This window comes from Gymnoscopelus braueri (assembly GCF_963280865.1).
Source record: "Gymnoscopelus braueri genome assembly, chromosome: 22".
Classification (NCBI taxonomy): domain Eukaryota; kingdom Metazoa; phylum Chordata; class Actinopteri; order Myctophiformes; family Myctophidae; genus Gymnoscopelus; species Gymnoscopelus braueri.
Window position 1 is genome coordinate 14,429,195 of NC_137624.1, and position 13,139 is coordinate 14,442,333.

The 13,139-nt window shown below is 46.1% G+C and overlaps 1 protein-coding gene across 1 annotated transcript in view; it reads right to left on the bottom strand.

Annotated features, from left to right (window-relative positions):
• LOC308078654 (matrix metalloproteinase-17-like) overlaps positions 1-13,139 on the bottom strand; it is a 126,333-nt gene that overhangs the window by 14,925 nt on the left and 98,269 nt on the right. The window contains 1 exon segment of the mRNA XM_080419917.1: positions 11,372-11,454. Coding sequence (XP_080276043.1) covers positions 11,372-11,454 — 83 coding nt within the window.

A 13,139-nucleotide genomic window follows, 5' to 3' on the forward strand; every position in this document is an offset into this window, starting at 1 on the left:
TCGGGTAGAAGTAATCTGCCTCGAGCTTCTCCTGCCCATTCTGGTAGAGGAGCGTATAGGACCCCCAACGGGTCTGGGGGTCTCTCCTCGATGAGTCCCCCCTAAAGTTGACCAGACCCCGGCAGCCTCAACCATACTCATCGCGGGTGCTAAGGTCTGGTCTTCATACAGGAAAACAGTTTCCTCGGCGTCTGCCTTATGAGCAGAAAGCCCTGCTATTTCTCCTGTCACTTCTACGTCGTTTGGCTGGAAGAGAGACATATTGGCACTTTTACCTCGGAGAGTCAACCTCGGAGTGTGTAAGAGCCCTACCCATCCTTGCTTATCAAGGGTGACTTCTCTCTTCAGGGAGTTGTGACGTAACTTACAGTAAGAATTCATCCTCCCCTTCGAGGGGAGGCCTGATTTTTCCTACTACAGATTGGCCCACTGCCTTCAAGGTCTCGCCCACTAATGGAAGGAGGCCAATTTTATGCAGAATTGAGACAAAGATAACAAATCCCACAGCCAACATTACTGGAACCCCCCACTTGAGGATCGTTGCTATGGTAACCCAGGCTGTCTGAATGAGAGATGTAACTTGAGTGTATATCTCAGAGGCTCCTTCTATGATAGAATTCCCCAAATCCTTGGCAGCGCTACCGGTAGCTGCTGCTAAGATTATCATGGTAGCTGTGAAATCACTATAATTCCACCGGTCCCTTGGAGATCTATCCTGTGAACAATTCCCCTCGCTGAGGTTCCAGCCATGAGTTATAGGCCAGACCCCCTCAAGAGAGAATTGCTTAGTGGTCCATCCTTCGCCAGGAGCCGTGACCGAACCCCCCTCCTGTAGGTAGGAGGAAGGGCCCTGCCAGGGAGATTGGTAATCGAAGGTGGCTCTGGCACACTGTCCAGTGATTGCAGCATACTTATTGTAACTATTGCAATCATATAATTGTTTTTCTCGCCTAGTCCGATCTCGGTCATTGCAAAATCGGGAATTAGCATAGCTCCATCTATTCAGAAGGTACGCTGAAGGCGGGAAAAAGTAGGGGTACCCCTTCACGTAGACCTCCTCATTGATATTCATTGAGTTTCCACATTTTAGGGTCCTTCCTTGCCAATTAACCGTTGCCAAGCGCTTACCCAAAGGGCCGGCAGGTGAAGTGCGGTGACAGTTAAGCACCACTAATGGGGCTCCTATATTACGAGGGTAGTTGGGATCTAGGTACTCTGTGCCTAGATCTCCATGTACAGCCCTCCACCTCTTTCCATCTAAAGGCGTCGCAGCTATAGGAGCGTCATACCAGTGCATGTTAGCCCAAGCCCCCGGCTGGGGGGGTGGATTACGCGCAACGTAGTACCAATCCAGAATTTTGTCCATACTTTGGCCAAAAGTCTGTGTTATGCCTAGTGGCTGTGTTCCCCAGGTCACCCAGGTCTGGTTATTGACGTGGGTTATTCTCCTAGTGGATACCAGATCCACCATCGCGGATGTGGCTTCGTCCACATGGGTTTGGGGAAACGAATCTACCTGGTAGCACCACATCCAGTTTTCCTTAGTGCAATATTGCTTCCCCGGATACCCATAGGTGGTGTCCGGGTAGTCACCCAACTCCGCACCTGTCGCCCCAAAAGAGGGCTCCAGGCCCCACCTTACTTTGTAACCATCTTTCGTCTTCCTGGTTAAAAGCAAGGGTGGGGGGATATCCAGTTCCCCTGGGGAATCATGGATTGGGTTTAATGACTTATGTAATTTAGGTGGGAGAACCTTTTTGCTTTCGCGGTTAGGGCCGTGATTTTCCAGTAGTTCCTCCAGAGTATTCCCCCTCACCGTAGTTGGGGGCACTATGTCTCTAGCCATCTTGCCTAGAGACACCCGCAACATCCCGGGGAGGGAGGGCTTCTCCTTGGAGATTACTCTTTCGGTAGATAACTGGAGACCCGTGACCATTGCTGCGAATTGTTGATGTAGGAACATGACTAGCTTGTCGTCCTCTGACTTGCGGTTTTTATGCCAACAGTGCTGTATTAGCAGTGTCTCGTCATGGGTTAGCCCCAGACCCGCATAATAGCCCCAATCGTTTAGTGCATTTCCGTCCCTATTCAACGTCATTCTATACCTCCTTAATCGATCTCTAAAATTGAATCGACAGGAGGCCGGTTCTCCTATTGTGCCATTTCCGCCAAGTTGGATCCCCATAGTCCGGGCCTCACGGCACATAGGGACCAAGGTTCCTTCCTCGCGGATCGCCTTTTTGAGAAACGTGGTTTTATCCAGGTCTCTCCATGGCCTATCTGTTTCATTCAGGCCTCCCTCCACGCAGTGCAAGAGAGCATCCATCACTCGGGTCCCAAAGGAGCCGGTGAGTTTGCTTACTTGCTCTGGGTCGAGAACGGGAGCTTCGAATGTGTACAGAGTGTGGCCTCCGGCCAAGGTTTCTCTAAGAATCCATGGCAAGCCAGGTGGGTAGGCTCGGTATCCTCCGGGTCCTGGCTTCTTTTTAGCAAGGACCCAAGGATACCACTTCTTGACCGGAGATAAAGAGAACCCTGAGGCTAGCTTTTCCCGGGCCAATTGTTTTGAACCATGTTTTACCAGAGGTGCAGCCATCAAAGGAATAGCTATTGGCGTATCCCTCTGAGGATTTTCTAGAATATCTAGCATATTTAGAACCTCCATAAGGTTTGCCATTTCCTTTAAGAAAGCATCTAGCTCTCTTTTCTCACTAATGGGCCATCTCGTCACAGTAGTTACAACATGCACCTCCACTGTTACAGGGTTCAATACTGACACAAATTTGCGACCGTTTTCCAATTTCACTGCCTTAGTCTGATTGACTTGGGTCAGAGAACAATTGGACACTTCCTCCCAAGGTTCCCACTTTGGGTCCCCCTCATAGCGGAAGCGTGTTGTCACAGTCACACAAGCATATGTGGTTCGGGGCCCTTCTACTGTTCTCAGCTTCTGGACCACCTCTCCACGTAGCCTGTTTACACTGATTGAGTCTATTTCGTAGTCTAACAATCCTTTTACTTCCTCCTCCCTTTGCTCCGTTAGCTCGGGCCATGTAAGGTGCGAGTTACAGTGCTCGGGATTCATGACGTGACAGTCGATGTCATTCTCCATAAGAGAACACTGGGGTGGTGGCCCTAGCTTTGTTAAGTCCAAAGGAAGGCCTCCATTCTCAGCGTTTTGGAATGACTTCCACAACTCCCAGTGTGTCTGGGGGTTATTCTGTCTCATGCATGGCAGTGGACTTACTATTGTAAGGACACCCAGTACCCCCCCCTTCCCTGTTATTCAGGGTAGGGGGAAACTCATATTCCCATTGCACCCGTGTCTGGGGGTGCGACAGGGCCCTTATGAGTCCTAAAGTCACCACCAGAGCCATAGCCGTGAAAGTGACTTTTACTAATAGTTTGGCTGTCATTCGGGTGATACTGATTTTTCGGGGAATTTCTGGAGGAGTAATACCTGTCCTGGGGCCCAGGAAAGTTTCTCTAAAGATTGTATCATCTCCTCCGTCATTCCCCTCATCAGCGCGGTCAGTCATCCTGGCACTCCCCCTCCCCTTGTCACCGCTGGAGACCTGCGGGGAGAAGGGTCACAGTCAAGACTACCTTAAGAGGTTCCCGCATCCTTTCTATCACTCACGAAAGTCCTTATGGCCCTGCGCCGTAAGGACAGAAAAGAAGGACTGCGCCATAGTCCTCCTCTCTCAGTCCCCTCCACCCATCCATCAGGCTGCACCTGTCTTTCCCCTAAGGGGACCGCAAATGAAACCCGTGGCAGTTTAGGTGTAAGGGTCCTATCGGGCACGGGAATAACTCCGAACCCAAATGAGATCACATTACCTTCAGGGTCCACGTCCACTGACACGGTTGCCCTGACCCACTGGTATCCTTCCTTTTCAGGGTGTTTACCATGGGTTATACAGGAGCCTAATGACAGCCCGGCAGCCTCAGAACCGAAGGGGGCCGGGCCATCGTTTGCGAGGATTTCCCATACCAGACTCTCTCTGGTCAGGTTCTTCCTCATATAGATAGTGTGTTCAGTGTACCAGTCCCAGTGAGATAGACTATAACTATCGTCTTGGTACGGCACACGCTCACACGGTACGCTTAATGCAGTACGAGCCCCCAGCATGCATTTTATTAATGCCTGTATGCTCAGTACCACTGCTTTGCCCACCATCTTTTCAGCAGATTTGCCTTTGGGGTCGGCCCCCAGGACCATCCGCCGTGATGGAGTGTCGGCGATGCATATGGTCTCTCGGCCCTTTTTCCAATGGGTGCGAGAGGAACGGGAAGGCACAGGAATGGGATAACACCAGTTGATAGACTTCTCCAGGTCAGACAGGGTCAGGAGGTGTAAATCCTCCGTACTCCCTTTGAACTGGATCCCAGCCTTATTGGCCAGGGCCTTTCGAACCGGGGTCATCCCACTCTGCAGGTAACCTTTTCCCGTTGTAATACAAACGCCAGAGTTGACCTTTGCGCCCTTATGCAGGGGGCATGGGAACAACTCATCTCCCGTCCAAGCGCACTGGCACTTGTTGGCCCATGATTTACTCATGGGCGGATAACTCGCCAGTACTATTCTGCCACACCAGTTAACGTAACACGTGCCACAGAGTAGGATACGACAGCCCCTAGGGCCTTCTCTAGGGCCTAGGTCAATAGTCGCATCCTCCCTCATACTCAGCTGTGTCACCCACCCTGGCGGAACTGCAGCTGGCTTGCATTTACCCTGCCCCGCCCAACGCTGTGCTGCAACTATCACGTCGCACACTGCGCACAGGCAGGGGGAGTGTCTCCACAGCCACTCTATGGGCTTCTTGTCAAAACCTATTATTGGCAAGAACCCACCCTTCGCCTCCTTAGCCGTCCCCATGCCTCTCCCTAGCCAGATATCCTTACCGTTGGTGCCAGGAGACATAACAAAGAGTGCCCGCTTGTTGGCACACTCCAAAGCAAAAGGTAGGGACCTCTGGGTCTCAACCTTATTCTCTGCTTTAGAATGCTTCGACGCCATAGTACTAAATCACTGAGTTTTGCGAATCTGCTTAGTATGTACTACACCAAATTCCTGTAATACCAACCTGTGTGGACTCAACACTTCTACCACAGTGTCACGTCCCTCACTCTACAGCTTAGGATTTCGTCCCTCAGGTCTGCGGCACACCCACACTTCTTCACCTACGGAAAAGAGAGGAGGAGAGGGGTCAGTGCCTGGCACGTACCTCTTCAACTCTTTTCCTAGGTTTACAGTGTCGTGTAACCTGAGGAGAGGGAGGGGTTCGTCCTATGTACTCTCCACCCCCTCACGCACGCGAAATCCTTGACCTCCCGCACTGTGCGTTTGGCCACACCATTGGTACTAGCTAGATAGGGTACTGACCAGAGAGCCTGGATTCCCCTATCTTCCAATACCTTGGTTACTGGTTCGGCTTTGAAGTAGGTTGCATTGTTCATCTGGAGGGATTCCATTTCTGGTCCCTCCTTCAGTACGCTGCATAATATGATAGCTACTTGCAAGCCAGTAGGTGCAAACATAGGAAGCACCTTTATTAAACCTGAATAATGATTTCATCATCCGGTTTTGCTAAGGCCAAGAGGTCTTTTGGGGCCGATAAAGGCGCCAAACCAGGCTTAGCCACTATTTATCCCTTCAATCCCATGCTTTCCAGCAGTGGGCATTAAAGAGTGACATGCACATATACACATATACACATATATATATACACACACATATACACATATACATACACACTATGTATATACATATATACACACATATATCATACGGGCATATAGCTGGTATATTAGCATGCAATGTGACTTCAGCTCCTGTGTCTACGAGGTGTTCTTCCCCGTCAATATTACAGAGGAGCTTTCAGTCTTTCTCAGTAGCATTAATTTCCAGTGCCGCTGATAGAGGCCTGTATTCTGAATCTATCGAGATAATGGTATTTACTCTCGCTTTTTAAATATATAGGCAAGCATATATAGGCTCACAGGAGCCTTCAGGGCAACGCGTTTGGCGCGGTGCGCTTCTTGCTCCTCCTTTGAGAGTTTGTCCCATACCTCTGGCTTGAGGTAGGGTACCAATGATTTTCGGCCTGTGGTCCGGGGTTCTCCCTGGGACTTCGGGCTCTGGGCTTTCGGGGTGGGGCTCCGAGGCTTCCCCCCCTTGTTCCCGTTTTTTGGCTGAGAGGTGTTTTTCTCTCTGGCCTTTCTTTCCCCCCGGGGTGGCGGTTCGTTTGGGGAACCTGTAGCCCGGGGTTCTGTCACCTTTGAGGTTTTCCTTTGATCCAAGCGCCGATGCATTGCTAGTGCATGGCGTCGACCCCGACCGATAACCTCATTAGTGAGTTGTACTTGCCCTTCACTAGGGAAGGCTTCATTGCAGCCCGGTGGGGGGCCTACAATGGTAGCATTTGGGCATTTTACAATGCACAAATGGAAATGCCTAAATGCATCAGTAATATGTGACAGGGCAGGAAAGGCTTGGAGAGGATCGCTATGATCGTCCCCTTCTTCCTCGTCTGATGAGGAGGAAAAATCCTCATTACTCGCTCCCTCTGTGGGAGTGGGACTTGAGGTTGCCATATCCTTTTAGCTAGGTTGGATTTTGCTAATCTTTCGCATAAGTAATATTATCTCTAACTCTTATCTCGTGGCTTTCGAGCAGTTATGCTGGTCCTTCACAGAGATGTTTTTACCACCTGTGGCTGCTGGTTGCGCATACCAGCCTCTGTTTCACCCTGTTAGGAGAGATACGCTAGCGGATACAGCCTCCGGTACAAGTTAGCTCTATGCTCACAAATTAGAGTAATAATAGCTATACTTCCTGAGTTCTGATATACGGCTTGTAACTCCTAGATAATGATGGACTCGTGCCCACCCAGGGACGCCATGTTGAGGGAATCAGACCCTGGGTCAGTAATCACCCAGACTCCCCACCGGAACCCCTTCGAGATGTGCTATAGTCTCTCCGGTTACCGGAATTTTTACCTTACTCCTACTTATCGCTTTATCTAGAATGGATAAACTCTGTCTCTTGAGTTCAACCTAGAGGATCTATTCTCGGTAGATTACAAGTGGCTTCCGACAATGTCTAGACTGCATTGCTCAGAATTGGACTAAACATTGCTCAGAACTCAGGCACAAATCTAGAATAAGATTTAATAAACACTCAGTGATCGGAGACCAATACTATTGCCTAGGCGTCTTTCACCAGCAGCTACGGGACACAACTGCTGTCGTATCTGCGTGTGCTTCAACATCAACTGTACAGACCTAATTTCACTCTTGGCTCTGTGTTATCACTAAGCGGCTGGTGCCAAGTGATCTCTCGTGAGCGGCGCTCTGTATCCTGCTTGTATAGGAAATAAATGAGAGCCACTCGTTGAGAGATGGACTGGATGCGCCAACCGTCTTACTCAGTAATAAACAACAGATATATCTCCACTGGGGAAATATCGTGAGAATGAAACCTAAGGCCGTGGACAGGGCCTGTCCCCACCTGTGCCAGTTAGAGAGGAACTCTCAAACACAGGCTGGCTCCTATTATTAATGTAATAATTGTGTTACCAATCTTACCACAGAAATTCAGGAAAAGGACAGAAACCCAGGATATCTTTCTCAGCTAATGAGGCATTGGGGAGGCAGTCGTCGCACAAAGTGAAGTTCAATAAAAAGTATTTATTAAGAAATGAGTTACAAATATAGAGTAGTAAAGTATTGAAAAGATAAGAGGCCACGAGGTGGCTGTTAGCTGTATATGACAACAGATGTCGTAGATGCAAAAGTCCAGGAAGAGTCTGCCCGTACCTGGGCGCTTGTGGGTTAAATACATCAAACCCTTGTGGCAGTATACTGTCAGTACATAGCATCCTCCGCCCCTCCCTCCTGCTCAACTCCCAACCCTTGAAGCACGTACACATGTTCCCATAGTGACGCATAACAGCTGCAGCCGGTGCGTGACCTTGAGCGTCTAGTATTTTATCAGTTTTACCTAGACAGTGCATGAGAAACATTTCTAGCAGAAAACACATTTATAGCTGAGTCATATAGTGCTAGCATTTCTCTGAAGGGCTAACAACTAGCTAAGCATTGTTTTACATGTGGCAATAATCCCTAGTAATAGGGACCTTGCTGGCCTCTTGTATCGGGTTGGTATTGGGCAGGGGGCGCCCCATAGAATCCTGTGTTAGGATGAGGGCTGGGGTAGGGTCCCTGGTGAGGTCCCCTCGGTGCATATGGATGGGGGTAGGTCGGCGGACCCCCCCCTGGTGTAGGAACAGCGTTGTATGGTTGATTCCAATTGTTCCATTGCTCGCCGCCTGCAGGCCACCCATTGGCTGGTGCCCTCGCAGCACGGTTCTGCTTCAGCTTCTCTCTCTTCTTCTTTCCGGCTGACACGGCAGATGCCTTGGGCGGGGGCTTTACAGGAGCTCGGGGTATAGGGGTCACATTGATGGCTTGAGCCTCGCTCTCAACAATCAACTAGATTAGATTGCACATTAGATAAAATAGTACCTAAAATTGCACCTTCCAGTACACCATAATGCGAGTTGTAGAAGATGAGTAATTACCAAGCCCCCGGGACCACTGGGGATTGTTGAACCTGGTGGTTAAATCTGGTATTGCAAGACATCGGCTATTAACTCATTAAGACCTGGGAACGCATCTGTGTCATTTTAGATTTATTTGGCTATTCAAAAATAGCAGATATACAACCTCATAGCGCGGCACCGAGTGCCGCACCATGAGCTTGTAGATCTGCTATTTTTGAAAAATTGTGAACATTTGCGCAAATCTTTGAATATATATTTTTTAAAGCCAACATTTGTAACTCAAATCTTTGCTTCTGGGGGTCCCTGGAACAACATATTTTCAGATGGGGTCCGCGGCCAAATACATATCATTTTGGGGGTCCTTGACATGAAAAAGTTTGAGCACCACTGATATTATAGCAACATAAGTGTTTCAGAAAACTGTTCGGCTGAAAACTGTAGAATCGGCCTCAGGTCTTAATGGGGATAAAATGCTAGTGTACCTGCTCTTTGACCAAAACCTTGTTATGAAATACCAAATACGGAAGAAGAGGAGGGTACTTCTGGGTGCTTCATGCGCTGGGTGAGCAGCTCCATTGAAATGAATAGGTGGGGCAGGGTTGTCCGTTCACTAGATTTTATATAACTCTATGGTAATTACCCATGGTGGCTTTGTAGGTTCTTTCTAAAAGGAAAGCAGTGGCTGAAAGTAACATTTACTCAAGTACTGTACTTAAGTACAATTTTGAAGTACTTTTACTTTACTTGAGTATTTCCATTTTTTTTATACCTTCTACTCCACTACATCTGGGAGACAAATATTGTACTCTTACTAGTTACTTTGCAATGTTAGATTTTTATTACGAAACAACCAAATAATTAACCAATTGAGCCCTATTTTAGGCATTGTCTATTCAAAAATAGCCGATCCACAAGTTCACAATGCGTTGTGAGTTTACTTTGGTGTTGAAAGTATATTTTGATGCCAATACTTTTGTACTTTTATTAAAGTAAAATTGTGAATACAGGGCTTTAACTTCAACAGTATTTCTACATTGTGGCATTGCTACTGAAAAAGTACTTCTTCCACCACCGAAGGTGAGAATAAAACCAACTAAGTGCAGTGACCTTGAGGCCAACCCAGGTTTAGATGGTCAGTTACAGTAAATGGTATGATCTGCTGTGTCCAAATTGCATTCTCCCCCGCTGTTGGCTGCTAAAAGGAGCTCATTGGATACCTTGAGAAGGGCAGTTTCTGTCCCATGTAAAGCTCTAAAACCTGAGTAAAAATGGTCAAAGTTTATGACACATTAAAGCACTGGGGCTAACTGTGTCAGTACAAGGCTGCACGTGGTTGATTTTATATGGGATATGATTCAGATAAAAAGGAGACAATGATACAGGTTCAACATGGCTAAAATAATGAACCTTCAATTGCTTTGAAAATTCCTATGGGGTGATTTATTGCCTTATATCCTAGATTTTATTTATAACAAATATTTATAACAAATATCTTTTGTGAGGCATTGTTAAAATGACATGGGGAGGGGGTGATAACTGGGACTAGTACCTTGAATGAAAATTCTGAGAGATCTGCTGAAATGAAATGAGAGATGAAGCATGCATTCTTGTTCTTTCCTCCTACAGTCTGTCTTTTATTCCTGGGTGGATTCGTTTAGCCAGGGCTTAAGTGTTCTTTTTTACTTTGTGTCTTTGTCTTTGTAGGGGCGACGGGACCGCCTGACAAGTGTTATTAAAAGGGTAGACCTGCTCCTCTGTGTTAAAATGTGGTTTAAAGGCAATGAAAAGAAGCAGCGGTAAAAAGCTCAGAAAACTTGCTGGCAGACATACTCAGTAAAATCCTTAATTTATACATTTATAACTCTGAAAGTGTTCAGATGTAACACTTTGTTAAAAGGATCCATTTGATTACATTTCCACACTCTCTGGAATTAAACTAACACAAGGATTTTACTCTGTAGATATAAAAACACGGCACTGTGTAAATGTACTCTGATTAATAGGCAATTGAGATGAAACCAAACTGACACAGAGAGATATCTTTAGCCTCAAAGTTATCAGACGCCCTTTGAATGAGTGGGAATAGTGGGATTTCAATCACTCTGACTTGTCCTCAGGGCTGCAACCATCAATTATCTTCATAGTGATAATTTTATCGTTATTGATTCATCAAATAATGGAGAAGTCACTTTTTTTGGATAATAAAAAGTAAGTATGTATCAACGCGAACACATTCTAATTTCGATTAGTCTGATTAACCACTAAAGCCCTATATTTTATACTGTAGTACAAGGTATGAAAATAGCTGACCTACAGGCTCACATTGCGCCACATTGTGAGCTTGTAGATCTGCTATTTTCGAAAGATCTTTCACATTTGTGCAAATCTTTGAATACATATATTTTTTTAAACAAAAAAATTTACTCATATCTTTGCGTAAGGGGGTCCCTGGAACAAAATATTTAGAGATGGGGGTTCCGTGGCCAAATACATATCATTTTGGGTGGTCCTTGACATGAAAAAGTAAAAATATTTTGTTCCAGGGACAGCCCCAGAAGCAAAGATTTGAGTTACAAATGTTCGCTTTAAAAATATATATATATTCAAAGATTTGCACACATTTTCACGAAAATAAATAAATAGCAGATCTACAAGCTGCCGCGCTATGAGCTTGTATATCTGCTATTTTTCAATAGCCAAAGAAATCGAAAATGACACAGATGCGTTCCCGGTCTTAAAAGGGTTAATTTGGTCTTCTCCTTGCTCCCTCCCTCACTCTCTTACATACTTTGGGGCTTCCGTACCTTTGAAAAAGAAGGCCTCCCCTCGTATCTGGGCCACTGCATCAAAGTTACTGGTGCATCTGTCTGGGGCGTCTGGTCCCAGTCTGAGACAGAGAGGAGGAGAGAACGGAAGGAGGGGTATATGGAGGAAAGAAGAGGAAGAACAAAATCATATTTCATGAAACAGCCCGGGACATTCTATTTTCATATCATTTGTAGCTTGTGACTCCTAATTTAAAACAACATAACGTTACTCTTGTTCATACGTCTTTACTAACCATTTGCACCTGAAATTCCGAATACACATGCTGTGCATGTATGTACAGTATGTATGTACTGTATGCACGTACGTACGTAAAGTATGTATGTATTGTATGTACAAGTATATACATACACTCTCGCACCCACACACACACACACACACACACACACACACACACACACACACACACACACACACACACACACACAAACACACGCACACACAGACACACACAACTGTTTATATACGTGTTAAAGCACTGTATTATGTATACACACAGTGTGTGTGTGTGTGTGTGTGTGTGTGTGTGCGTGCGTGCGTGCGTGCGTGCGTGAATTTCATTTACACCTAGGCAATATCATTAGAGACGTGATGATCAGCATGACATCAGCTCCTCCAGTGCATTGATCTGTGGGTTTCTAGTGGTTTAAACCAGTGGCATGGCCAGACTGCCAATGACGAGGCAATTACCACCACAGGGCTCTCTGTGTGAGTAGAAGCCCACCAGTCATCCTATCAACAAAGATCTCTATTCACAACTCCATCCACTCCATGTCACTGCAGAGAGGACTATATTAGTGACCTTTGTCGGCGCTAATCCACCTTCTCTACACTCCCTTCACAAGTGGAGCTCTGGACAAGAAATGAGCCGTTGTACCAGTCCATGTTTCAAAGGTTAGATTAAACGCAGCGACATTTCGCACTTGTTGTCAAGTCAAGCATTATTTCTACTGTCCGTTTGTGCTGTGTGTGTGTGTGCGCGTGCGTGTGCGTGCGTGCGTGTGTGTGCCTGTGTATTTATGCCAGTATCAGATGCTGAATGAAGGCATTTCATTTTGTAGTCTAGGTAACATTGCATGCTGAACTGTGTCTGGGAAAGAAAGAAAGAAAGCCATCGATGTTTTTTCATCCATCCCTTTCTAAAAAATATTGTAAAGAAAATGCAGGCTAGCTCTAAGTGCCTCTCCACAATTAATTTAATTTATTTATGTATTGAATTGGCCCATTAATCAGCACATCAGCATTAACCATCTTTTTTCCTGTTTGGCAAAAACAATTTCATCCAGCAGAGGGGAATGTAAAATGGGACAGTTTCGAGAGAAGTGCATCATGGTTAATCATGGTGAAAGCTCTTTTAAAGTCCAGAAAAAACACTTCTTACATAACCCGCCCATGTCAAATAAAACTTTGATGTTCTCAAAGAAATAACAAAGACGCTGTATATTGATGTTTGACAATCTTAAGCTGTGTCAAAGGTGGCTAAGAAGATGCCTTGCAGTTAAAGTTGTACAATGCAAGAATCACAAATAACGATTTTTAGCAACCTCTGCTGGTCACTACCGTCACTGCATACAATTTCCCTAGTCCTCGATTACCCAGAATTCCATTCGTTTTCACCGGAAGCGTTTCAAAAAGCGATCTTTTAATTGTTTTATACTATCTACGGATCGTTTCTCTTAGCCAGTGGAGCATTAGTTACCATGAGCTGTGCTTTCTTTTTCTGTTCTTTTTCGATCTTCCAATCCT